We start from the raw sequence: 27863 nt of genomic DNA on the forward strand, positions 1-27863 counted from the left end.
CCTTGCATATAAAACAGGATCTAGATGCTTGTGACAAAAGAATGGCCGAGGAGGTCCTCTATTCAAGCTCTGTCCATGTAATGTGATTAAAAGATGCTTTGTGCAAATGGAAGTTATTCAGGGTTTGAAAGACAAAATAAGCTCCCGTTTCTCCAAGAAAAGGTAACGCACTGCCTATTCATCCCCCGAGTTACTTTCCTGACGGGAGCCTTAAACAGGAGGAAAGAAAGAGAAAATGAATGGTGCACAATCGGCCCTGAGGAGGGAAAGATTAATAAGTTCAGGAATGTGAGCCCTCCAACAACTCTCTCACTGCCCCCCCCCCCCACACACTCCAGGGATGGATCGGCGCTGCAGACCGGGGATTGCTGATGAGAGAACTTGTAAATACATAATTAGGGTTCAATAGTTTGGAGGGCCAGATCTTTGTGTCACAGGGAGTATGTCATCATTGAGAGGTTGGAAATGACACTTGGGGGAATGGTGTTTGACGTGGCGTGTCAGGGTTTAACTACAGGACCTTTGACAGGGGTAAGGTGTCAAGGAAGTCTGAGTTAAAGGTCAATAGGAAGGGACATCTCAGAACTCATTATCCTCATTAATTCCAGGTGAAGCACTGCCATTTCAGAGAAAAATGATATTCCAAAGAGGCCTACCCCTGGCTTTTCGGCTCCCTACATACCTGCCCTTGACTTGCTAATACAGGAGCATTACTTCAGCAGTCTAAAAGGTGGAATATCTAAATGGATGATGGAAAAATTACAAGGTTGCTGTGACAAAAAAAAAAGACATTTTAAGAAAGAGAGAAGAATAGTGAAGAATAGCTTGCCAAAGCAATGATATATCACGTTTGCATTTCTCTTTAGTGGGAGAGAGGGTTAACAGCATACTGTAAGGTAAAATTGCCAGCATGTTGATATATCTGTGAAAGTCTATATACATATATTGTCACAATTGGTTTGACTTAATTCATTCAAACCTCTACATTTACCACAGTGTCTGGTTTTAGGTAGCTCTGGCTAAGAATAGCTTGCTGCTGAACAGGAGGTGATGTTTCCAGAAGCAGCAACTGGCATTTGCTTACAAACAAAATGGAAAAACTGAACTGTTAATATGTTTAGTAAAAGTCACAATAGTTAACTTCACTTCAGTTAAAGCAGCAATGACACAACATAAATAGAGTCCAGTATAAGTAAAGGTCCTGGAATTAAAATATTAAGGTACAAGTTTCATAAGCAATGTATGCAGTACAATATTTCCCTCTGAAATCTGGTGGAGTAGGAGTATATCCAAATACAGTACTGTATTTGAGTATATTTTACTTTCCACCAATGACTGTGAAGTGACCAACATACAAAAATCCAATGATGAAGATCCTGGCCAGTGGCCACAATGTTTGATTCAGTAATCTCTGGAAATTTAAACAGCAGTTTACTTCTAAGCAGTGCAACAATATTACCATAAAGTCCTTATCACTAGTTGTGTGTCACCAGTAGTGTCACGCAATGGTACTTGTTTGGAGTAGGTAGGCAGCAACAGACGTGTGCCATGATTTGAGTCTTTCCAACAGATGCTTGAAACTGCACTAAAACACTGACATTCACACTCCAACGTTGCCCTTTTAAGCCTGTCCATGAATGAATTACCTCTGTAGTTCGTGGCCTTTTGTCAAGTGTGTGTAGGTGTACAGTACTGCATGTGTCACCGTGGCTCACCGATGGTGCAATGTTCCCCCGTCCAGCCCTGATGGCAGTCACACTTGCCCTCTCGGCAGACTCCGTGGTCGATGCAGCGTGGGTGACAGTCCCTCTGCTCACATTCTGGTCCTGTCCAGCCTTCCTCGCACTGACACACACCACTGATGCACAAGCCGTGGGGACCACAGTCCACCAAGCACACCTCTGTTGCAAAAGAAAAAGCCACAGAGTCATGTAGGTTTTGTTATGTGAAAAGGCCCTTTTTCTTCTGTACTGGTGTATTTTTGTAGTCTGTGTAGCTGCATCTGCCACTACTGAAAAATATTCTGTTTGCTGTGAAGGGTTTGCATCGGTTAAAGTGGGCCTATAAGTTTAACTGCAAATAAAACACATTTGCAACACTTACCTGAAAAATGTGTTATAGAAAATCCTGAAATGGTAAACATATTTAAACGAACAAAAGAAAAAGGGGCTTATATGTCTGATATATTTCATCTGAAGAGGCTTATAATTACTGACATCTATTGAAAAGGAAATTTTAAGAAGCATTATATTATATTACATGGGAAAAAAAAATCAGGACTTTACCGCTTTCGCTTGCTTTATGGATTTTAATAAAAAATGTGTGTAAAGCAGGACAAACACTTGACTTACGACTTGTCAGAGCATTGAAACCGAATCCCTTATCAACTTTTATTCGGCTGCCACTTTCCCAAAATACACAATGAATAGTTGAGAAGGAGAAAAAAAAAAGAAAAGAGGATAAATCTTCCTCCCAAAAAGTATGAAATTAATCTTGATATACAGTGTCATTACTTGAATGGGTTACAGCAAGAATAAAGTATCTTAAATTCTCAGTGCTTGACATTTAATCTGTAAACCATGTACTCCACAATACAGCACGGCAACACAGTACTGTCAGCTTGCATTAAAACCAATTCAAACGTAATGAGTGCATGTCAGAATGCACTTCAAAGAGATGAAACTTTAAACAGAAGAGCAAAAAGAAAATGTGTGTGTGTCATTATGACGGCAGATGGAAGATATCTGATTCAGTTTACATCTATTTTATGTAAAAAAAAAAAAAATGTACTCAGCAACACATTCTGGAGGACTTTAATTAGCTAATCAACAAATGGCTCCAATCAGTATAAGAACTTTCTTCCCCATCTGAATGACATTAAAACTTATGTAATGTAATATTAATTAGACATGGACAGTGCACAATTAAACATTAACCCTGTATAAAAACAATAAGGGATGCATTGTGCCAGGTTGCAGCACAATTGCTATTTCCCCCTCCCCTTAGTTTCTGGACAGGTAGGTCATCGCATCGGTAGGTTATCACACAATGTGTAAGTATTGCTCTGAATAATCACAGTGAAATGATACAAAATGCATTCTTTCCATGCCCATGAAAGAGCAAAACAGGTTGTTATTGTAATTTTTCTTCCTGAATCCACTTTAACTAATCTCAGTCTAAGACTGAGAAGTAATTTATTAGGCAACTTTATTTCTCCATGCAGTGCAGAATAAAATCATTGCTCAAAAAGTCTGAAGTCAGAGCAGAAGAACAGTAAAGCACAGCAATTACTTTGTGCAACACTTACAAAACAACCACTTTTCAGGTTTTACATATTCTGAAAGCTCATTTGCATGGATTCTTGGCAGAAAGATGCAAGGGTTAGGGATTTAAGCAGGCTCTTATGTGTGGACTCTGAGGGATGTTAGATCAACATGATTTCTTCAAGTACGGAGCATTGAAAACAGCAGAGCATCTGTTATGAATCCATGCTATCTTCAGAGAAGTAGAAATCAAATGATTGAATCCATGGGTGGCAAGGAAATCAGTCTGTACCAGGCTAAAGCTAACGCTCAACAAGCTGTGGCTACTCTTGTAAGAGAATAAGAAATGCTCATTTGCTGGAACCAAGAGCTTCGATCAAAGCTTTTGAACAGACAAGCCGTAAAGCTTTCCGTCGTGACAACAGCCGTCAGAGTGCTAGAGGAAATTAGTTAATGTATTTCCTCAAATTGTAAATGCTCCAGGAAATGTATATAGCCCCATAACCAAAAAAAGTTTGTGACTTTTTAAAAACTTGGTATAGCCTGCCGGAAAAGCAAATAAGCCAAGAGACATTTTGCCGCCCAAAATGTAACAAGCCATGGATAAAACATCTACCCATTTTGTTCATGTAATTTTATTATTTTTTTAAGCTAATCTACCCCCCACTGCTTTACCCACATTCCCCCGTGACTGAGGCTATTTTAGCAGTCCGTTTCGAGCACTCTGTATAGAGTTTTCCTTCGATTGAGAGACCTTGGATAGTTCTGATTAAGTCGGGCTGACACTGTAGAATATTAAGCATGCCTCTGGAGGAGAGTCATTTGATTCCAAAGGGATACCTCCTTCCCATAGAATCTATGCAATCAATTTTTCATTAGTCCAAACGTGTTTATCTGCCTTTAACATGCCCCTGACTCGAGCTGGATAGGGGTTGTGGGCGGTCGATCCATGCTACTCGCTTGTTAATTAAAGTTGATTCAATTGAAGAAGAACCGCAGCATTAATTAAGAAGGAATTCTCCACCCACCCAGGTGGGTAAACTGTAACTTCTAGATCACACTAGTTCAGTCCGTTCTAGTTTTGACAAGCCAGAGATATCTTGCTGAGTGAGAGGTTTGTGTCTGGAATTTAAAAAAAGAAAAAACCAAACAGAATAACCAATAAATAAAGCGAGACACAAAAAAAGAGAAAAAAATCCCTGCTCACCAAAACAATCACTCTTCTTGGGCACTGACCAAACAGGCTGCATGCTGCTTGAAGTGGTCTTAACACACATCTATCATCTCAAACACACCGTCCAGCATCCTTGTGGTTTAATTTTCAATTGAATTTCAGCCAGGAGAAATATGTTTAACAGCCTTTTATACTGACAGAAACAAACTGCAACTTCTGCTTTTAATTGTTCGACTCAGCGTGGCCATTGTGTCTCTCTGGGTTTACCACATAAGAGAATGAGTCTATTCAGAGGTAGGAAATGGGACTTAAATCACCTGAACCTCATACACAGATAACAGATGGGAGGGGCCAGCCTTTGAACTAACATGTCACCTACCTGTGTAGGAAGCCAAGCCCTCTGAATACAAAGCTGGTAACAAATGAAGACGCTCTGCTGCGAACAGATGGGATACACGATTGTCTCCTCTCCTCTGAAAAAGCTGAAGCTGCTATAAAACACACCGGCAGCAGTTCTGAACAAATCTATAAGTCATTTTTTTTTTTTTTTTTTTTTTTTTTTTTTTAAACAACACAAATTTGCGTTGGAATTTCAAAGAGAACATATGCTGGGTCTCACAAGAATAAGGCGCGGAGTCAAAGCTTTGTTATCAGCAAATGCTCGGTTTCAAAACCAACACGTGCTACAAGTGTTGATTACCAAATGTTGAGGGTGTGATCACACGCATAGTTTAATTTATTTATTCCAAAACATAATGACGCTGATTTAGTTAGGGTCAAACTACCAAACTGCAAGCAAATCAAAACTAAGTCTAATGATTGTCACAGAGATTTACACGTTGCTTAATACTGATAATGAATATCAGTTCTTGAGACACGATTGAAGCAAAATCACAGACTTTGCTTTTATTTTATTTTATTTTTTAACTTCTCTGGTGAACGTAGTGTAGATAAGAACACTGAATATGAGCAGCAGTCCAGACGGAGCTTTTTCCTCAGTCCTTTCTTTTGTTTTACAACAACAATTTCCATGCATTGCATGAGTGACTCCTGGCTATCAGATATCAACATCTGTCTTCTCAAAACAACGCAACCTTTTGTTATGGGTTTACTATCTGCAGTCGGTCCAGGTTCCTTTCTTACTCCTACTTGGAGAACAACTAAGAGGTTTGAGGCATTTTGTGTTTTTGTGTTGTGCGAAAAGACATTTAAAGTTGTTGTTCTCACATAGATTATTGATGTTGCTTAAAAATACAGAGCTTGAATTAGCACATCCTCTTCATTATAATAATACTTTCTTTTCAATATGGCATTACTGAAAATATATATGTCTTTACTGAAGGTGATATAATGTAGGAGAGATGTAACCGTGGGCTCAAAAAAAACACAGCACTGACAGTACTGTAGCATGTATGCATAGCTCATGAAATGAAAAACTTCAGTAAGTCAGGCTCTCATATATCATCTTTGGAGCAAATCCAGACTTTTCAATTAATAATGTTGTTTCCTGCATGTGTACATATGGCGAAAAAGCTGAAAGATACTGATGTGACGGTCTGCAGTATATTATTCAACAAGCTTCATTTCAAAATGTGACATATTCATTTAGGAAAATAAATTGTTCACTAAATGATATTTCAAAAACACACATGATTAATTACCTAAATTTCTGATTTCCTATCAATTTCCCCACTCATATTTCCATATTCCAAAGCTGAATAATAATTAACAAAGTTTCTTAATACACCCACGTGTCTTATAACATAATGTACTGTATGAGATAGATCTTTTATTTCAAGCTACAGCTTGTTAATAAAGGCTTATGCATCTGCTGACGTGGACACCTGGTGTCTGCAGTGTCTGTGCACAGAAAGTGGGGAGTTTATTTGGAGTAAATACAGAATTTGGTGCCAGTTACATGTTCGAGAAACTCAAACATTATCTACAAAAAAAAGGCATTATAGATTTGTTAGTGCTGTACAAATACATGTACTGTAACACTGCACTTATGGCATCAATAACTGAAGGAATGAATGAATGAACAACCTTGGACCTACTCGGAGTAGATCAATATGCCTTTTAATTCTTTTAAAGCCAATGTGTAGACTTTGTAGACTATTTTCACTAAAGACTGAAAAGATTGTCACAATTATAGTAGTCAGTTGAAAGAAAATAAATATTTTATTTTGATGATCACTTAATCAAAGTAATGTTTCCAAATGAAAAACAATTATCATAATCTAGTATCTAGTTCCAGCTTTTTAAACGTGAAGATTTGCTGCTTGTCTTTTGCATATGTGATTGTCAATTTAATATATTTGAGTTTGGGACAAACTTGAAGATGTCAACTCGGGCTTTAGGAAAGAGTGATGGCCATTTTTCACTATTTCATAGACCAAAATATAAATGGGGGAAAATATTTGCAGATTAATCAATAATGAAAATAATCTTTACTTGCAGCCCTACAGTATGTCATGTGAAAAGGCTACACAAAATACCTTTATGTGATGAAATGAAAGTGGACTGTGTTCTGACCTATGGAGCAGTCGGCCCCTGTCCAGTTAGCCTCGCAGATGCAGGTTCCGGAGTCAGTGTTGAAAGTGCCATGACTGGAGCACTGTTCTGGACAAGTGCTCTTCAGGATCTCACAGCTGATCCCTCCCCAGCCCGGGTTACAGTGGCACTCACTGTGATGACAGGCTCCGTGACCGGAGCACGTCGGGTCCACACAGTCGACTAAGGACACAAAAGTGAGAACGACAACAATGTTAGTTTACCACTTCTAGACAGGACATCAAACCTACTTATTAATCCCGGGCTACTTTGACTGTGCTACCTACGGAACCCCGGAAGTGACATGGAAAAAAAAAAAAAAAAACATGTACTGGGGACAAATACTGACTATACTTTTGCGAGATCTTGACTTTGTTTTGCGAGATCTCGAGTTTTATTTGCGAGATCTCGCAAATCCAACAATGCGTATGAGAACCGCTAGAGCCTGGATGTACAGTATTAAGAGAACTGGATACAGCGTTCGTCCCGAAGCCCCATTCATTCCAATGAGAGTGCTCAAAAGCGCATAAAGCAATCATGGAGCTCGGATCTTCCGCGTTGACTGGCCCATGTCGTCACGGTGGACATGCACACTAGCAACAGTTTGTTCGTGTTGTCGAGGAAACCGGTAGCAACATGTGCGACGCGTTCATGAGCTTCTCTCTCGTGTCTCTTACAAGTATAGTTCGTTCTCTTAATACATCCATGGTATACGTGGCAAACTCATGAACTCGCCATTTCATTGTATAAAGTATTCACTAATGCTAAACACTGTTTTTGTTGTTCCTGATCGTTTACATGTTTAACTTTATTACAGACAATAGGACATACAGTAGATATATTGCATATAGCTAGTCAATAACATCAACAGTCAACGACAATGTTCATTATAACACTTTGGCATGTATTAATTAGTAATGCTTATCAAAATAAACAATGGATGTTTTGAGAGAACCAAGGCGATGTAATCACTAACATTATATAGGCATATGTACAGTGTTGCCGTTCTTTCAATACACCCATGCTAGCTACCGCTGATGTTAGCTACTAGCCTATAGCCCCGGCAATTTGGGAAACACTAATCACGTTACATCCACGTTACAGGCTTTACAGCATACATACATCCATACATCCCTCAGATGTAGCATAACATAATACCATGGATGTACTAATAGAACACATGGAGAACTACAACCATTAGCTATATCCATTATTACAACTACAGGACCTCGGGAGAACCGTCATATGAGCATGCGCAGTGCAGGGCGACATGGACGGGTGCAGTCCCGCGGGTCTGCTCGCGTTTATTATGCGGTTCTCATCATGGATGGTGGAGAGGTGAAGAGATTCTTATACGCATTGTTGGATTTGCGAGATCTCGCCAATGAAACTCGAGATCTCGCAAAACAAAGTCAAGATCTCCATCCAGTACATGTTTTTTTTCTTCTTTTTTTCCCTCCATGTCACTTCCGGGGCTCCGTAGCTACCAGCAGCCAAAATTAAAAAAAAGATGATAGCTGGTGAGCCACAGCTGAAAAGGTTGCAGTGTTTAGTGGTGGCTGGTAGTAATTTGCCACCCTATGTTCTACTACTGTAGCTCCTCTGCGGTATATTATAGGGTACTTACAATATACTGACAGGATAATTATGTTCCATTATAGGCACTAGGAAAAGGGGCACAATTAGTGTCTAGACAGATATAATCAATTACTATTAACAATTTGCAGATCAACTTGCTGATCTAGGTTAATAATTGGCAATTATGACCAACATAATCAACCCATAGGGATAATTTGCAACAACGTCATTGTGCTTCCTCTGGAGCTGATTGCTCTGTGCATTTCCACATTTGCTTGGACACTGATATTGATTATTTACCTGAACTAATTCATCACACCGGAGCCCTTGCATGCAAGCTTGGAACTACTTGTAACATCTCCCATCTTTGTTTCCTTCCCTTATTGCTTCACTTAAAAGTAAACCACAGTATACTCCTTTAGCAAACTCAATAGCTTTCTAATTGTAAAGTCAACGAGCCGCACATGTAAATCTGAGCTGATAATTGTCTTTTGTCTGCACGGGGATCAATAAAGTTAAACGCACTGAAGACAAGGGGGAGGTGGAAAAGGTTGACAAGAAAGAAGAAGAAGCTCTTTTTCAATAAACGGAGGAACAGATGCCATTGACTGATCGATTTTAACAGGTGTCTTCAACTGTGGAGCAATCCAATAGGTGACTGCGTCAACGGGCCCTGCACAATCTGTTCCAGCTTGTACCCTCATGTGGTCTAAACACTAAGAGGGAGTTGATTCATACACACAGTATCAATAACAACATCCAAAGCATTATCCGCTCGGTGGAGTTGAAAACACCCGATTGTTTCATCAATGGACTGTGTCGATTCCCACTTCCCCTGTGTCGAGCTTCACACAGAAGTGTGTTGCATCTAACTGCTTCCAAGTTTCTTTCCCCCCATTTACCTTGTTCACAGTTGGGTCCTTTGTGGCCGGTGTTGCACACACAGTTGCCCGCCACGCACAGTCCGTGTCCCCCGCATTGAGGATCAATACACTGGGAGGCAGGAACATCACATTCAGTGCCCTTCCAGCCACTGTAGCACTGACAGCGCCCCCTGGTGTACTGGCCATTGCCGCTGCACAGGACTGGACAGGAAGCTGAGGAAAGACAACAGGTTTAAAGAATTATTCTTGTATAATATCAGGGCTGGGGGTTTTGGCATTATTTTTTTCAAAAAGCAGATGTCAAATGATCTTCAATGATATCTCTTTTTTAATTAAAAAAACAAATAGTTGGCAGAGTATGATGAGTCTGTATGTTAAATATGAAGCTGGAGAAAGATGCTGACAGCTTAAAGATTGGAAACGGGGAAACAGAGCGCTTGGCTCTGTCCAAATGTAACAACATCTGCCTCACAGCACCTCTACGTCTCACTTGTTGACACCTTAGATCTTGTTTGTTTAATCCGTACAAAAACCAAAGCACAAAAACAACAATTGGCCATTTTACGCAGGGCTATACTGTATGTCAGATATGAATGGACTATTTATTTAATGGGACCAGTTACTAGGCAACCAGTGGAGACTTCAGGAAGTTACTGGTCACCCACACGTTACAGCTACATATATAGCACACAGACATGACTAACTGTTGGCAAAAAAGTCAAGAAACACCGTTCCAATAATTTCAAACTATTACTTTAAACTCAGGTATGTGGACAGGCAGATAATTTTGGTTTGGCCAGATTTTGACATATCCGTCTCTGAGATTTTGGGCGTTACTCAAATACAATGGATGTGAAAGGAATTTATTTTTTGGTGCTCAGTGCATTAAATTTATAACAATTTATTAAAAGCTGATTAGAGAGAAATTGAAAAATAAACTTGCCAGTGCTCTCCAGTAGACAAAGTACGTAATGTTGACAGTTTTTCTCAAACATATCTATGGCATTTCTGTACTGACATTCCTTATAACTCATCAGCTGACATCAATATATCTGCAATGAACTTTTATTGGCCAATATATCGATCTAGCTGCATGAGACACCATTTGTGAAGCTTTGCTTTTAATTCATTTATTTAAATGCTTTGAGCACCATAACCAATTTTCCATTAAACAACATAGTGTTGGGAATGAAATGAAAAATCTCAGAAACCTGGGCCAATAAAACCACACCGATTTGCATTGCTGAATACCACTCAAGATAAAAATAAAATAAAAAAATTATATATATATATATGGTAACTGAAGTTTTGAATAATATGATGAATGGGCAGTATAAGAGTACTATATGAGCTTAATAATTACCTCTGGAACAGTATGGCCCTATGAATCCTGGGAAGCAGTGACATGATCCCGCCACACACTCTCCGTTCCCATAACAGTTGTGTGTGCACTCGGTGACAGATTCTGTTGGTACAGCAGTGAGAAAGTCCAACTATTAATAACTCATCGGATTGTCAAATTACAGCAAATCTGAAATTCCTCCTTAATATGCCATTTGACAGCTGCACAGTTTAAGAAATACTACGAGTCTACCGAGATACTAACTTTTCTTTTCTTTTTTCCTGCATGAATCTAGGCTTTCTAAGCATCCATTTTTTTCTTCAGTACTCGTATCAGGCATGGCATACATTTACAGCTATTTGTCCATCCATGTCCCACTAAGGTCTAAGCCTCCATAACACGTATGCTGCAGCCCAACTCTTCCTATCTAAGCTATGTTAAGTAAAAGCCACACAGGCATTTTAAATTAGACCAAATAATTCCACTTTTTTGACACATTTTATGTGCTTTCCTCCTGTCTCCTCTACCGCCTCAGCCTCCCCCTCAACCCCTTGAATGACTGATCATGCCAAAGCCATGCATTCTCCTGAGTGTTTACAGCTCAAATCCTCCCTGAGTTGAAGTTAATCTGACATATCCTACAGACAGATCTTGTGTTCATTCAACAGACCATCGCTCGTGAACGGCACACCCAAAAGACCAGGGCTCTCATTTTGATCGGCGTTAAGAGGGCAAACTTTTTTGTTATTACTCTGACTTGTATTGGATGTTCATTGAGCCAGGGTCGGACCCAGGCAATTTTGACCTCACACATCGATACCTTCATATTTGTAGGGTTGGATCAATGGAACTCCCCAAAGGAAATAGAAAAACGTTAACTCGACCTTAGTGTTTTTCCTACCGCAAAACCCACAAGGAAATTTCACAGACTTCAGAACGCTGAAGAGGTTGTTAGGAGGGAAGATCAATGCGGTGTATGGTCTCGTATTATAGTGTTGAGCACAATTATCCACTACCCTCCAATTGAAACTTAGATCTGCCTCCTAGGTGGCTCAAAGTTTAAACAAAGCTCAGTTTGTTTGTGTGGTAGCCAATTTCCAACAACTTAACTGTTAGCTCTTGCAGGCGCAGCTGTTTAAGGAAATCAAAGTCTTCCAAACATGTCATTACACATAATTCCAATCACACTCATTAGCAGCAGATGTGTGTCCTCGTACCCTGGATGATGGTGTTATAGGATACTGTCTCCGCACTCCGTCCATCATTATAAAACGCCAGGTGCCAAACCCCTGCGTCCAGATACTGGATGAATCCGGCTTGGTGGACGGTGACCGGGTGATCCAGCCAGGCCCTTGTCTCTGGTTCACTTAGAGTCCGATGCTCTTTGGCAATAAGCCGGCTGCCGTCCAATAGCTCCACAAATTCATACTGCAAAACAACACCAAAAACAGATTCCAACAGATGCAGATGATTGGTATTTTAATGTTGCTATAATTTAATCAGGCAGTAAAGAGGCAAGAGAGTTTATATTTGCTTCTTTTGGCGACTCTGTATGCAGCACCTCTAGTGATTTCCCTAACTTTGAAGAGGAACTCTTCAAAGTCGTAATGCAAGACACAACCAGAACAGGTTTGTGTACCCAGCAAATATCTGAGTATAATACATGTTGATTTTTCAGTGACAGTTATTTGGAGTTGATAGATGTTGTTTGGAGAGTTGTTTGTGTACTGATAGAGCTGATATGGCTCTGGGGCTAATGCTGAAAAATATTCCAAAAATATATTGTTAACTCTGACAGGAGTGCACTTAAGGAGACTCCGGCAATGTGTTTATTATAATCTGTTAAATTAACACTCATAATGTACTATGTAGATGCATGTGCTTAAAATTATTAAAAATACATATAAAAGGATAAACTAAGTGAAAGGGTTTCTTCAAAGGCATTTATACACATTTTTATTTATCTGCTTTTAATTAAATGTGATAAAAAACTGTTACAAATGTTTGATATGTTTTGTTTTATTGTTTGTTTTAATATATGTAATATATGTAATATATGTACTCAACACTCCCTGAAACACGATTAAGATACTGAATGGATCATCCTGGTAAAATAAAGAAAACTGAATTGAATATATAATATAAATAATTTAAAGCAAATATGTCCTTGTTGCTACAGTATAAGGATTTTTCACTAGAAACTAACAGATGCACAGTACTGTATACCGTACAGTACACACAGTACATACACATAGTATAGCCTATATGGCTATATATATATATATATATATATATATATATATATATATATATATAAAAAACATAGTACTGTATATGCCTCAGGCTTATTTTTTATTTTTCTCTTCTATATATTGGGATTGCAGCATAACAGTCTCTCTATATTTCTTTCAAGCAAACATTGATTTACGGGGTAAACAAGGAGTAACGAGTCATTCCTGCCAAGTGAAACGAGTAAAGCGGCACATCTGCTCTCACTGCACCTGCTCAACACCTGAAGCTCATTTTGACTGAGGCTGTAGGGTACAGAGCACTGCAGCAGAAAGCAGTGCAACACAAGCCAGCAATCCCCAAACAGACCCTGCAGAGGAGCACAGCAGATGCAGACAGATCCCCTGGCCAAGGCAGTTGTAGCTACGCAGATGTACTGGGCCTATAGTGAAGGCTAAGGGTGGAAGAGAGTCTGTGGGCTGCTTAGAGTGTGATGCATTTAAATCCACGGATAAGGCTGTTTGCAGAGAGCTTTGATCAACTGCAAAGCCATTGATTCTTGACTGATGCCCAGTTGAGATGTGTTTTTTTTTATTAAAAATTTTAGACGTGTACATTTTAGTAATATCATTTTGAATTATATTACATGGCGGTACATTTTAAAAATACCAGATTGAAAAAGAAGTAGCAAGAGTCCCCCCTCAAAATTATGGGAACATTTCAGAAATGTTTTTAATTTTTCTTTCCTCATTAAAAATGTAAAAAGGAAATAGGAAACGAGTCCAAAAATATGTCATAATACTACCAATAACAATTTAACATTTTTTAATAACTTCAAATGACTACTGTATGTGTAGTATGATTTTTACTCCAAACCCATTTCTACCCAAATCTGCAGCTCTATTGAGCTTTTAGCCTTTTAATTCATTGCATTGGTTTCATGTCGTAAAAAAAAAATTACTTTTTTTTCAAACCCCCCCACAAGGAAATGTCATGATAAAACCATTGTGCACTACCTGCCCAGCACCACATGGCTTAACTTCTCACCGCTTAAGAGCCAAATATTTATTTCTCAAGAGTTGTTGGAGAAGAAAACAGAGCTCAAAGAGGAGTAAATGTTGGACTTCACTTATTAGGTGGCCAGAAACATAACTCCAAATGAATGCTGGTGTTGCTCCGTTTCTGCTTGATGTGTAAGTCGGCAACTGTTGGCTAACACTGAGGCAAAACAACTTAGTAAGCTGGTCATACGTCAGTGATTTCCATCTGTCATCTTGTTATTGAGTTCTTCTCTGCCTAGTGTGGCCAAAAAAATAACTATTGCAGGTTTAAATATGTGTACAAGCCTCATAGAAACAACATGGGCTTTGAAACAGTTGAAAAAAAGGGACAAAGAATTCATTAAAACAGGATTTAATGCTCAGCAATGTGACAAACACGGACCCAAGGAATCTTTCAGTTGACTTGCAAATGACAGGAAAGAGAGCATTAGGCGAGGGGCAGGTGAAGTCAACACTGTGATTTAAACCCCTTTGAGTAGAGCAAGGGGGCAGAGGAGGGATATTAACCTGGCGGAAGTTGACTTCTTTGTGTTGCTGGCTTGAGGGGGAAGTAATAAAACAGTTCATCCCACGAGCCCTAAACCTCCTGGCAAAATGCGTACATCTCGATTAGCCGGTGTGAAAGCCCCCCCCCCCCAACTCATCTCAATCCAACAATACCGGTGAATGCAAGTGAAATAACAGGCAAGAGACCAAGCGTGGAGAGACTGCTGGATTCCCTAGGGACAGAGGAGGAACACTCACAGCCTGCAAATTCTTCAGACTTTAGATTGAGTGAACTTAGTCTGGCATTTGATAACAACCGAGTGCCATTTCTAAAGAAACAAACTACAAAAGTTTATTTCTTCTAACTTGTTTGGTTTGCATCAGCACAGACAGACACTCAATAGCAGACGGAGGAAGTCTATGTTTGAGAAAGGTGGAAAGCCTTTTGCACTTAAATGGTATCTTGTATTCCAAGCCGTGAGTACGACAAACAGTCAATATCTCTCATTGGGGTCTTTCATGCACAGTTAAGTAAATGTATTGATTCGTGCCCCTGGTCCCTGAACAGTATGTAATTTAGAGGTGGCCACAATAGACACATTGTCCAGCATTGACAAGCTTGAGTCTCTGTGTATCAATTGCAAGAGACATAAAAGCAGCATCTTGTTAATTAGTACCCTTTGGTCTTTGATTTTGTTGGGCTACCTTTTTTCACCTTGAAAGTACAATCCAGCTCACCTGTTGTCACTCACATCTGACTTTCTTCCATCAAAGAGTGGCCCTAACTGTCTACACTTGAGTGAAGCCCATCTTTACTAAGAGAGAATGTCAAGAAGGTGAAGCTAAGAGCTTTTACAGTCAAGTGTGGTGGAAAATCGCCATTGTCTGAGTGCTTCCATCGCCATCACCAGACATCGGACATTTGGATGCCCGGAAATGTCATTCAAGTGACACATCAGACATTTTGGAAACACTTCAATTTGCAAATGGCAGGCATTTAGTGGAAGTGAAAGACGTGCATGCCCACACAAGCAAATCAAAGCTTAGAGGAGAAAACTAAACTAGTGCCCGGTTCTAATTCGCAAATGCATACATATCAGGAATTTAAATAAGGGAGCTCTTAAGGGCACATAAGTACCCTATTGAATATTGCATTTTTTTACTTAAATGTAGTTATGATTCCATCTATAAACTGGTTTCTTTAAGATGCTGTGAAATGTCATCTTATAAGGCAAGTGATAGATGCTATTTTTTATATTTCAAAAGTTACATAGTTGCACTTGAAAGACTCAGAAGGTGTCAGTTTCAGCGTGTCTTTACTCTCAAAGTGGTGAATCTGATTTAAAAACATAAAAAAAAACGGCTTTACCTGAGTGTGAGTTGGTGCGAGACCCTTTCGTCCATAGACTCCAATAAGCGCATTCTTCTGTACCGAGATGTTGAACTTCAAGAAGCGTGGTTGCTCCATGCTTAGTTGAGAACGCCAGAACACCCCTGGTGGGACGCTCTGACCTACTCTCTTCCCTATGTCGACCTGTCCTGTGTCAATGGAGTTGTTCTCCTGATGAAGCACGCTAGTCCTTCCTAGAAGACAGAATCACACCCAACCCCTAGATTATGTAAGTTGTTACAGAATCAAAACAGCACAGTTAAAGTGATATGGTATAAATCAGTTATCACAGAGCCTTTCATACCATCAGCTAAAACCTTCACATCTAAAATACAGTCTTGGTTTTTGTGCAAATCTTTGATCTTTGGATATCAGTAAATGTTGCATTCTATCTTTTGCTTTCCAGTGTAATCTTATTCCTTTATTCAAGCAGGGACTCAACAATCAGACAGTCATATCCTTTCCCAAATGAGCAAAGACCAAGAAAAACAGGATTAAAAGTAATGGTTCCCTGTGGTCCATGATGCACTGCTCACCGGAAAAAAAATGACCAGATATAATTGGCTTTTTATAAGACTCGAACAGACCACATGCCCCGTCTTTTCCCTGGTCCTGATGACTCATAGAGTAAGGCCTCATCTCAGATAAGGTCTAAATGGAATCTGTCAGATATACTGAGTGCTACCTTGCCAGAGCAATAACAGCAAATCAAAACAATTTTGCGAATGATGTCCTTAAACTGTGTCCTTACAGCGCCAAAGATGGAGAGATGGCCAGTTTTAAAATGACTCATGCTCAAATGAAAAACGGTAGTCCGCAAGGTGCAAATACAAGAACAGATTTCACTGTTAAAAAGAAAAATCTGTAAAGGGTTTTAAAGTCTTTGCCGTTTGAAGCTCTATTGTAGAAGGAACGCAATTTACAATTTACTGTGGCAATGACTTTTAACGTGTTGGATGATGCAGCCTTGTCCTGCTACATAATAGCAACTCAACCTTTGCTCCTGCATCTCGTAAGAGGCGTTTCAGTGTGTGGACCCGTGTATACAGTCACTGTGAGCGTATCTGTTTGTGCCAGACCTCCATCATTTGCATCCCTCAGTGTCGTGTAATGAGGCCATTGCCTGTCACTTTAGCTTCAGTCAAAGTGAAGACTGGAAGCCAAGTTTACCTCTGGGGAGAATAATAGCCAGCTATTGATTGCCTTTAAACAGTCCAAAACCTGCCTCATGCTATCTTAATTAGCAGTACTTATGAGGATTTAAATCTAGCCGAGTTTAAACAATTGAGCTTTTGCCTGGCCTACTCAACTCAATTAATGTTTTCGTGGCCATGCATTCTAAATACCGCAGTGTGCTTAGAGATTAATTTGGTGGCTTTTGCTGTAAAGGTGAGCTGAGATGGCCTGTCTGCTTGTTGATGAATACACAATGGTCCAAGATTATGATTAGGTAGTAGAAAGCTGTCTGGAAGCAGTCAATTAATATTCAGAAGGTGAAAGATCTCAATAAACTGTAAAGGCTGACTGGGCATCAGCCACCGAACATTTCATCCATGAGGCCAAATGGTTTGCTGTTGCAATTTGTCTTTGTTAATCGTCATTTGAACCTTTACTTGATTTAATTAATTTGTATTATTCAACCTTTTTTTCAAAATGTATTTATTAGACACAGCTTCATTTCCTTCCTTCAAGTTATTTGCACATTTCAAAGCTTTGTCCAACCGGTCAACACCCTACTTTTGCCAAGCCTTCACTTTGCTGAATTTATTATTTTCCTCGCTGAAAATAAAAACTTAACCATGACTGCACAATATATATTCATAAATCAATGCCAATAACCTTGACCAAAATACATTTTAGTGGAAACGGGGAAGCCAAGAAAAGAATAAACAGTATAATTTTTGTGCATTGATACTTTTAAGGCTTATTTGTATGTTAATTAGCAGTTTACTCAAATGTCAGTCTTTTATTTCCTCACCGTCAGCAGCCAGAGCTGTCACTATGCTCGACTGAGTGGGCCCTGTCTTCCCAACTGCTCCGTTTTCAAAAGCCGGCTGGTTGTCCAACTCTTGGAGCTGCCAGTTGAGGCCGAAAAGGTGCATTGCTGTGAAATACACAAAAAAGCTTGGGCTTGTAGAAATGGATAAACAAATGAGAAAATAGTTGCAGAAAAACATTCAAGCCACGGGAGAACAAATGACATGTGGGAGAACACAATGGATTGATCCAATGCAGGCAGAAAAACACAACATTTTAACTTCCAACATTTCAGTTTTTTGAGGCTATTCTGAAATGGGTGGTTTTCGTGTAAACACAGCCCTGATAGAGGCCAGACAAAGTTGTCTCAATCAATACTAGCAACCCTGTTGCTCTATCATGTTTCCTTGGGGAGCACTGTTCATTAATGTGCCACAGTGTCTGCACACAAACAGCTACTGTATCAAAGAGAGAAGAATTTCTATTTTGACACAAAGCTTTCACTTCAGACAAGCAGACGAGATACACTGGAAAAGTCTTACACTCTCCAAGTCTAATACAGAGCAGGACGGAGATGCAGCTTTGTGTGTGAAAGAGTAAGATAGAGGAAGAGACTCTGAGTGAGAGTCTTAAGAAATAGTAAGGCAGTTTATTTAGACACACAGTCACAACAGGAGGAGGAAGTGAGAGGGTTAGATGCTGCACACTTCTGTTGTCTTATATAACTAAACTGTGTCTGGCTTTCATTCAGCCAAGCTGCTTTATTGTTACAGTATTGGATGCAATCAAACTGTGTTCTTGTTGTTTTGGGAAAGTGAGGTGATCCTGTGAGCGCAGCAAGAGGGCCAATCTCCTTCAAAGTCACCAGCCAGGAAACATGCTGAGGAAGCATCTTGATTTCCGACCATTTGATCTGTGAGAGAAACTTTTCTCCAACACTTGCCGCTCGCTGAGAAGATGGATATTGACTGCAGCAAATAACTTGAGAGGTGGATGTGGGGCCAGAGAGGATATCAAATGTGAAGGATACCAAAAGAAGGATTGAATTGTAGTTTGGGCAGTGTATCAAACTGTGCTTTGTTGAGAAATAATGTGTGCTTTTTTTAAAGCCTGCTGATGAATATACTTGGCATTAGTTTAGTGAGAATACACACTGTGCTGTCCTTGTTAAATCAAATAAACATGTGCTCCGCAGCCTTGAATTCTACTTGAGTGGTCATGTTTTTGTCATGTTTTTGTACAGTACATTCAGCCAGCACCACCCTCAGTGTCAGAAGCCATTTCAGTTACAGGTGGAACAAACCAGCCACATCACCAGCAACACATATTAGTGCTGACTGGTCCATCAATATCTTTGAAAAGTCTGACTTTTCTCTCTGAATGGACTTGTCTGACAGTACCTCCCTGTGTGTGAAACGGGGCAAGATCTGTGAACTTTTGTTTCTTTGTTCTGAATCTTTCTCTACTACCAAGATTCAGATAAATCGCAGTACAGATGTACAATTTCACTGGCAACACAGACACAAACTGCAATTTAAAATATTATGCCAAGAAAAAAAAAATTGCATTTGTCCCCAACTCTGAATCCAAACATACAGTACATTCTCCTTGGCATGTAAAACTCCTACATTTAAATAACGACTTTTTCATACTGCTTACTGTGTAAATATCTTCATTTCTTAAACTAACAAGTTTAAGAAAGTTGACTTTTAACTGAGGAAAGGCTCCAGAATCCTTAGATTCATGGTCCCAAATTGCAAGGATCAACTGAGGACAGAGCATTAACCCGAAGTGAAACACCTTTTGCCTGAAAAAAAAAAAAATCTTGCAAAATGATTGACAGCATGAAATTAAAGCATGTTAAGGTATTACTTAAAAAAATAAAAGGTAGTCTATCTTTTACTAAACTCAGCCTGTATTTACTAAATTAGCATTACGTATTTTGGAAAATGAACCCTTTTAATGTTGAGAGAAAAAATCACTCTTTAAGCTGACTGGCAGAAGACAGGACATCACACTTTATCAAAGGAGACATGGAATGACAGACAGTGCTCTCAAACACAAGGGGTTGTTACCTTAAAGCTGAAGATGCAAAACACTTTCCTTTTTTAAATTGTATTTATTATTTATTTGTTGTAACGCTTGCAGCTCTGTGAGGCTGTACCTAGGCAAAGTGGTGCTTTGAGTTCATAGCAAACATCAGCATGCTAACATGTTCATAGTGACAAGGCTAACATGCTGATGTTTAGCAGGTTATATTTACCAGGCTCACCATCTTAGTTTTGTTTCCAAGCTAATAGTTAGTGTTAAACACAAAGTGCAGCTGAGGGCTGAAGGTTCTGCAGGTATTTGGCAATAAACAAAAGTGTAAAATTGAAACTTTGACCAGATGATTGCGCCAGATGAAAAGTCAGTCATCACTAACGTTATTAGAATTTATCCACTAGAGACAATGGATATCTGTAGCAAATTTGACTGCATTTCATCCAATAGCTGTCAAGATATTTCACTATAACCTACTTGGTGGCACCAAAGTAAAAGTCAGTCTAAAAACATATCCACTGGCTTGGTTCCTGAATGTAGACTTTAGTTCATTTAAAGGTCCCATGTTTTTTTAAAACATTAATATGCCTTCCCCCAGCCTGCCTATGGTCCCCAAGTGGCTAGAAATGGTGATAGGTGTAAACCGAGCCCTGGGTATCCTGCTCTGCCTTTGAGAAAATGAAAGCTCAGATGGGCCGATCTGGAAGGTTACTGCCACTTCCTCTGCTTTGCCCGCCCAGAGAATTTGGCCCACCCACGAGAGAGAGACATCATGGCTTTCAAACGAGCAAAGTGGCAGTTGGTCAAGGCCACACCCCCACCCTCCACCTTGCCCCCCCTCTCTCCTCCTCAATAGCATTTAAAGCTACAGACACAGATATGGCATGTCCTGAGAAAAGCTCATTGTGGGACTGGCTCTAATGGCTGTAATTCTGCACCAAGGCTGAATTTCGGCAAAGAGACTTCAGATACAGTATTAGGGGACCACTAAGGCCTATATAAAAGCATCCAAAAAACAGCATGTCATAGGACCTTTAACATGATTAGTCCAGAGACTCTCTACAGCTTAACATTGTGCACTGACATCTCCCAGTGTCACCACATTTCCATATGTGTGGCAGTGGGCTCTTGTGTATCAGACACACCACAGAACCACCAAGAGCCTCTTTACTGCTCTTAGTGTGCCAGGACCTGAATCCCCACTTACCTCATGAACAAATTGCTTTGAGGTGAATAGCCCTCAATTTTTTTAATTTACATAAGTTATTCCTGCAGCCTAGGCCAGTTCAATTATTATTTATGGCCCATGAGCAATTCTCTTCCTGAACAAGAAGCTGCAGAAGCTAGCCTCTAATCTCAGAAGTCAAAATTTGCCCTGTGAAACACCTCGGTTGACGATGAATGGGAGGTTGAATTTGTAAGTTCACAACAGGTTTATTTGAGCTCTGACATCAACATGGTATTAAGTGTAAAGAAGCACAAACACTTCTGCACTGGAAAATGTTAACAGGAGCCCCAGATAATCCTGCGGGCTGCTCTCACAGCAGATTCCCTATCTTGTGCATACGATTCTTGGTGGTGTTGTTACCTGGAAAATACAGCACTGATTATGCTATTCTTTGTATGAAAAATAAACAATTGATATTATTAATTATTCAGCAAAGCAACCCAAGGCATTAAAAACATAAATGTGTAAAACGTGTTCCCTGTTAAAATATGCAGAGGACGCCATTTGGATGGCCATCGTCACCAAGAATAATTAGTCCATTTACCATAGAGAGAGGTGGCCCATCTGGAGTCACGGTGTGCCAACAACAACTTGGAGCTCAACAGCCTCAAAATTAAGATAAACATTGTTTCATGCTGGAACCTGCCTGCACATCTCCCCAGAAACATCCCTGGGGGACTCCTCGAAATAATCCGCACAGCTCAGAGCATGGCTAAGATGTTCTCTGGGATAGTATCTCCAACAACCTCAAATGGGATGACAACATCGTAAACACAAGACTGACCAAGAAAAGGTATGTCTTCCTGGTCCTGTGGCAATTAAAGCTATTTCCCTGTCTCCTTCCGTTAGTCTCTGTGGGATTTCTTGAATTTTTTATTAGTATTATATTAGTTTTTGAAGCCTTCCAACACAGTACTCAACACCGACGAGTGGAGCCATCCGTATCATCTACTCTCGTCTGGTAACTGGCACAGCCTTGTTCAAACCAAAAGTGCCCAACATGTCAACACTTTTATGAGGGCCATCACTTTAATAAACCAGCCTTCACTGAAAATCATTTGAATAAGCCCAGATTGATTTTCTTCTTTTCGGATAAATAGATTTTTTCTGGTACAAGGTTCCAGGGAATTAGTTTCTTTCAAAAAATCTGCACTTTAACAAAGCAACTGATAACTCAAAAAAAATCCATGCTTTATTTAAAGACACATTTAACTAATATATTCTCTCTCTCTCTCTATACACATATACATATATATATATATATATATATATATATATATATATATATATATATATATATATATATATATATGTCTGACAAATATCAGAGAAAGAAGTGTATTTTCTTATAAACATTTCAATCAACCATGCTCAGTGAGGACATTGTTTCACACTTTTGGTTTTGTTTGAGCAGTTCAATTTCCAAGAATCCACATGCTGTTTCTACATCCAATCAGAGCATCAAAGCTGGACTCGGTCCTGATTGGCCTCCCCCTGTATCTGAACAATTACTGAAATCCTTCCAATCAGGCCAGTTCGCAGAACAGGAACTGGAAAGGCTCACCTCAGCAGGTTTACCTCATTTGAATTACAGGAGCCAGTCAGCCAGTATACAGTTTTGTGACACACTGTTTTTCAAATTTATTCAATAAAAAAAAATAAACATCTTACCTAAACTATCTGTTTCAAAAATATCATAAGGCATTATAGTCTTAACCCGAGCTACAGGACAAAAAAATTTAAAAAAATGAATAACATGGTACAGTAAACTTCAAACACAGTCCCATTTTAACATACAACAGATGCAGGTGTGCCTGTATTTGTCTTTGAGTTTGTCTTTGTACTAATGGGACTATGTGAGCTGACAGTGGAAAAGTATTAAAGCATGAGTGCACATTGTATCTATTTGAGTCATTGCACCTGGCAGGTGAATTGGCGGTGGATGAAAGAGAGAGGAAGTGGTGGAAACATTCTCAGACACCTTAGGCAAGTGGCAGAGGGCTGCTTCACACACACACACACACACACACACACACATACAAACACACACACACAAAAGGAGCTGTAGCACCATCACACACTCTGGAATCAGGCCAACATACAATTCCCAAACATCCGACAGGTCTACAATTAAACAAGATGGTGATTGTTGAGATGAAAATGTTGTGAATGAATTCAATCTGCTAAAACTGTTAGCGACAACAGCTGAACAAATGACTGTTTCGGCTCATTTTCCTTGTGTAAACTGAGCAGATCCGTCACAGGCACAAGTGCAAATAAAAATAGCAACTGATTCCTACACACAGAGGAACAGCTTAGTTATAAAACATATGTATACATCCATGCTAATTTTATGATATAAGATCATGAACGACAACAAATAACAAAACAGTTAAGTCAATAAAGGGATTGTGAATATTGATATTGCACATTTACGATCTCTCCTCCAAGAGAGCGCTTCCCTTTCTATTCACCAATAAAACACTAGTTATAGGATCTTCCCAACAAGCCCATATTTCTCCTTATACAACTGTGTCACATTTCCCCTGCCTCCAAGCTGGATGAATACTTATATATCTGCTCAGGGAGAGAGAGGCACAGTGTAAAGATTAAGGGCTTGGATGACAAGGGAGTGCATGAGGAGACATGAATCTGTAACAGGTTTATTGCTGTGGTCAAGATTCTAAAGGTTAGCAAGAAGTCAGCTTTGACACATGGTGTAAAAAAAACAAATGTCCGAAAGCCTTTCTTATAGGAAATAATGCCCCAAGGAGGGGAAGAGAATTAGCATTAGTTTATGTTCTTGGCCAAGATAAAAGCATTTCCTGTTCCTGACAGAATAAGCAAGTTTTGGTTCTAGGACAACAAAGGCTTTGTGGACCAAGGTCTTTTTTAAAGACAACGTGTTTAGGACTGTTTCCTTTGTAAAAGAGTTCAGGTCCTCAACTTGTGTTTCATTTTGATGTGGCCATCTGTGCTGGCCATTTGAACTGCCTGTTTCAACAGGAACCCCTAAGGACATACATTCTGTGAACTGGGGATCAGAAGTATGGGGATGATGCACGGCCCCATGTCAATGGGAAACAGACAGAACTGTCTTGTTGGAAAGTGTACTCGGGCCATGTCTGCATATCTGACTCAGAGCTTAGTCAGACAGACGCTACTGAATCATATCAGGACATCTGCAATTTCTGCAAAAGGGAAAAGGCAGTGAAATAGAAATACTCCTGGCAGAGATCAAACTTCATACAGATTAAGAGGCATGCTGGCTACATTCCCTCTAGGCAGCTTGTCTATCATTTGTTCCGTTTGACCGAATGACATGTCTAAAGATTGTCTAATGCCACCGCAGATAATGGAGTCATGTTTTCTCTCCCTGAAACTGAAAGAAATGTCGCTTCTGGCACACAAACTGCTGGTTTTCATGCACCGGAATGACAGCTTGTACTGCACCTCCACATCAGACAATAAGTATTCAGTGGCAACATTCATGCCAAAGCCTTGGTGTATAATTTTGTCTGGTTAGATAGCTTATTTGTTTCAAATGCACAGTGTTAAGATGTCAAAATTCCAATTCCAATGAAGTTGGGATGTTGTGCAAAACGTAAATACGTAAATGAAGTTGGGAAGTACAATACAATGATTTGCAAGTCATTGTATGACGTTGGGACGTACAATTTTGTTACTATTGTTTTTATTTATATCTTGCTGTATTTATTACATTGCTACTGTGTTTCTTAGATTGATAGTGTATTTGTATTGACTTTTGTAATTCAGGGTGCCTGTTAAGACCTGGATAAGGACAACAGATGGAAATACGTAGCTAACTCTGGCTTGTTTACAGCAAATAACTTGTCTGTTGATCAATGAGCATTGTCCCTATCAAATAAATAAATAAATAAAAATAAAAATGTACGTTTTACACAACGTCCCAACTTCATTGGAATTGGGGTTTGTAAATTGCTACCATGGAGCTGTCGTAGACTGCAAGTTTAGGCCAGTAGGAGTGTGGCCTTAAAGTTACGATGCTAACGTGTCATCAACCATACATATTAGTTGGGGAGTACATGTAGTAAAAGCGAGACAGTAAGAGCGCATCTGTACTCGAGACTGAGACATAAGCAAAGCAGCTTTAAAGTCTTTTGGGGTAGGTCCAAGTCAAGCCTTAACTCCTTGACAGCAAGTCCAAGTCATCAGCTAATTAGTCTTTATAAACAAATTGCAAGTCAAGATGAAAAGACTTTCAGGTCTGAATGCTGACCATTAAAACGGCATGGTTTATGGTTTTGACATTTTCCTTTCGAAGCTATTTTTAATTGTGTTTTTTTTCCTTTGTTAGAACCAAGTCCCTTCAATACAAACGTCTAGTAATTAAATATGCCAGAAATAACTTTTGCTGTCTTGTTACTTTTTATTGTTACAGAGTCTCACATCAAAGTCAAGTCTATGAATGTTTTTGCTTTTCAGTCCCAAATGTCAAGACTTCAGGGAGTCAAGTCTCAAGCAGTCATGTCTCACATCCTAATTGTTGTGACTTACTACAGTATATGTCTGACTGTGGAAATGTGTGTGTGTGTGTGTGTGTGTGTGTGTTCAAAAGAGACAAAACTAGCTGACGTATAGTTCTCATTAATATCATAATCTTAATAAATTCCCATAATCTGTCATGCACTGTTTTCTAATGTTGTTATTTGGCTTTTTGTGATTTGCGAACAGCTTATCTGTGAATTCTGCTTATGCATGATGTGATGCAACTAGATTTCAAAATGTATGCCAAACATCAAAACTCATCCTTACCTATGCAGTAGCAGAGAATGATGGACAGAACCACAGCTATCCCCACAGCGATCAGGGCGGTGCACTTCCACGAGCAGTGTTTAGGGGACTTCTTGAATTTGAAAGCCCCTCTCGACAGGCTGTTTCTGGGCAAAGGGCGCGCCGGTGTGGAGTAAACTGTCCCCGTTGCCATGGTGTAACCAGGGGCTGCTGCTCCAAAGAAAGGTGTTGTTCCTGTGCCCGTTTTAAAAAGAAAGTGCCTGTAGAGAGAAAAAAGAAAAAAAGAAATAGGCAAAAAGGGTATTGTATGAATAAAGTACAACTGTGAAATGAGTGTGTCCATCTTTGTCAAAATGTTCTTCAGTTGGATGAAAGACCCCAATTTGTTCATGTCCTGTCCCCAATCTGTGCTCAACGGCTCAAAGCAAGTCCAGTTATATTCAAATAGCCAAAAACAAATACAAAAAAGAATCCCTAAAATACAGTATACTCTACAATACTGGTAACTCCCATGTGTATCACACCGCAAGAGGAACTGGTTTAAATTCTAATATTCAGTTTAATCCTGACATTGGAAGAGGTGAACAAAAAGTACCTCATAAAAACAATCATCTCCCACTTGCCCTTTTACAACTGGGCCTTTGCTAATAGCCCATTATACCTGGGGTAATTAAGAGGGTTTAATCAAATGCACTACGGAGTGATCGTCCTATTAACTTTTAAACCCCACGTGAAAAGCTCTTAAGTAAATGAATTAAGCCTTGTTGCCACTCTTGCCACTACTTAGAGATTAATACCAAAATGCCTCTAGGCTTATGGGGACAGCCAGGGATATTGGGCAGACTGACCATGCATTGCAAACGTTCCTCCAATCCAGAAATGTAGAAGTTCATTCTTAAGACGTTTTCCATTTTTGGTTAAAAAATAAATAAAATACATTGCCAAGCAATATTTCCTACTTTGTAGATTAAGTAGTCTTTCTTCTTCAAATGATAGGTCTCTAATGGAGCTCTAAATTAAAGTCTTAAATTCTTCACCAAGATTACTTTAGGAGTTGATTTTAAAACATGACTCGTGCTGATTAATAACACTAATATTAAAAAAAATGTAATAAACTATTTGTACAAACAACCTTTATTATTCAGTTGAGGGTTGCTTTGCAGGATTTCTACTTCACACTCCCACACAAAATTACACCTGAGAGTACCTGCCCAAAACCACCTCAGCAATATCGTTTCAACTGGAACAACTGGGATTAAGTGCCTTGCTCAAGGGCACCTCAACATAGGGTAAATTAAGTGGGGTAAGTGTTACAATATAATTTCGAGAGTAAGGGCCAGAGTAAGCAGTCCTCTTTTCTTGCATCCTCGGTTTCTGCTAAAAGTCTTACATAACGTTTTACAGTGTTTTAAGTATCCTATAGATCCCAGGAGGAAGGGTTGCCATGGTAACCACCAATTTGAATACACCAATAAACTGATAAGGCCGTGTTTGTCCATCAATTATTTGTGCGGCATCTGTGAAGTCTCCATGTAAATTGTGTCAAGGCTTTTTTAATCCTGACTGAATCTGTACTAAAAGAGCTTGAGAAGGGCTAATTAGGGAATAATCTGAAGCTGAGTAGTTAAGAACCCAAAATCCACGTAGAGGCACTTACTAATCACAGTTTCCCTGATTGTTTGATAGGAACGGTGGGTCAACATGCCTGAAACAGTTTCATTAACTATAATATTCTTTTAGTTGGACTAAATGTTGTTTTTGAAGACTTTCTACTCTTAGCGGTCCAAAAGCATGTTCAGGGAAGTCAGTTATCAGATATTTGTTAAATCCTTTTAACAGGTTTGTTTTACAAAGGACACATCGTAAACCTACACAGGGT

General features: G+C 39.4%; 1 protein-coding gene across 7 annotated transcripts in view; it reads right to left on the reverse strand.

The window, feature by feature from the left end:
- The window catches only part of si:dkey-237h12.3 (teneurin-3), a 146949-nt gene that overhangs the window by 42033 nt on the left and 77053 nt on the right, over positions 1–27863 (reverse strand). For all 7 annotated transcript variants that reach the window (XM_039812705.1, XM_039812704.1, XM_039812703.1 and 4 more), the window contains exons 5-12: positions 26006–26244; positions 17939–18064; positions 15940–16154; positions 12012–12222; positions 10816–10917; positions 9471–9665; positions 6973–7173; positions 1716–1901 (exon numbers count right to left, since the gene is read on the reverse strand). In XM_039812705.1, the coding sequence (XP_039668639.1) occupies positions 1716–1901; positions 6973–7173; positions 9471–9665; positions 10816–10917; positions 12012–12222; positions 15940–16154; positions 17939–18064; positions 26006–26244 (1475 nt within the window). The remainder of the gene's footprint in view (positions 1–1715; positions 1902–6972; positions 7174–9470; positions 9666–10815; positions 10918–12011; positions 12223–15939; positions 16155–17938; positions 18065–26005; positions 26245–27863) is intronic.

The sequence above is a fragment of the Perca fluviatilis genome, chromosome 10 (genome assembly GCF_010015445.1).
Source record: "Perca fluviatilis chromosome 10, GENO_Pfluv_1.0, whole genome shotgun sequence".
NCBI classification, from domain to species: Eukaryota; Metazoa; Chordata; class Actinopteri; order Perciformes; family Percidae; genus Perca; species Perca fluviatilis.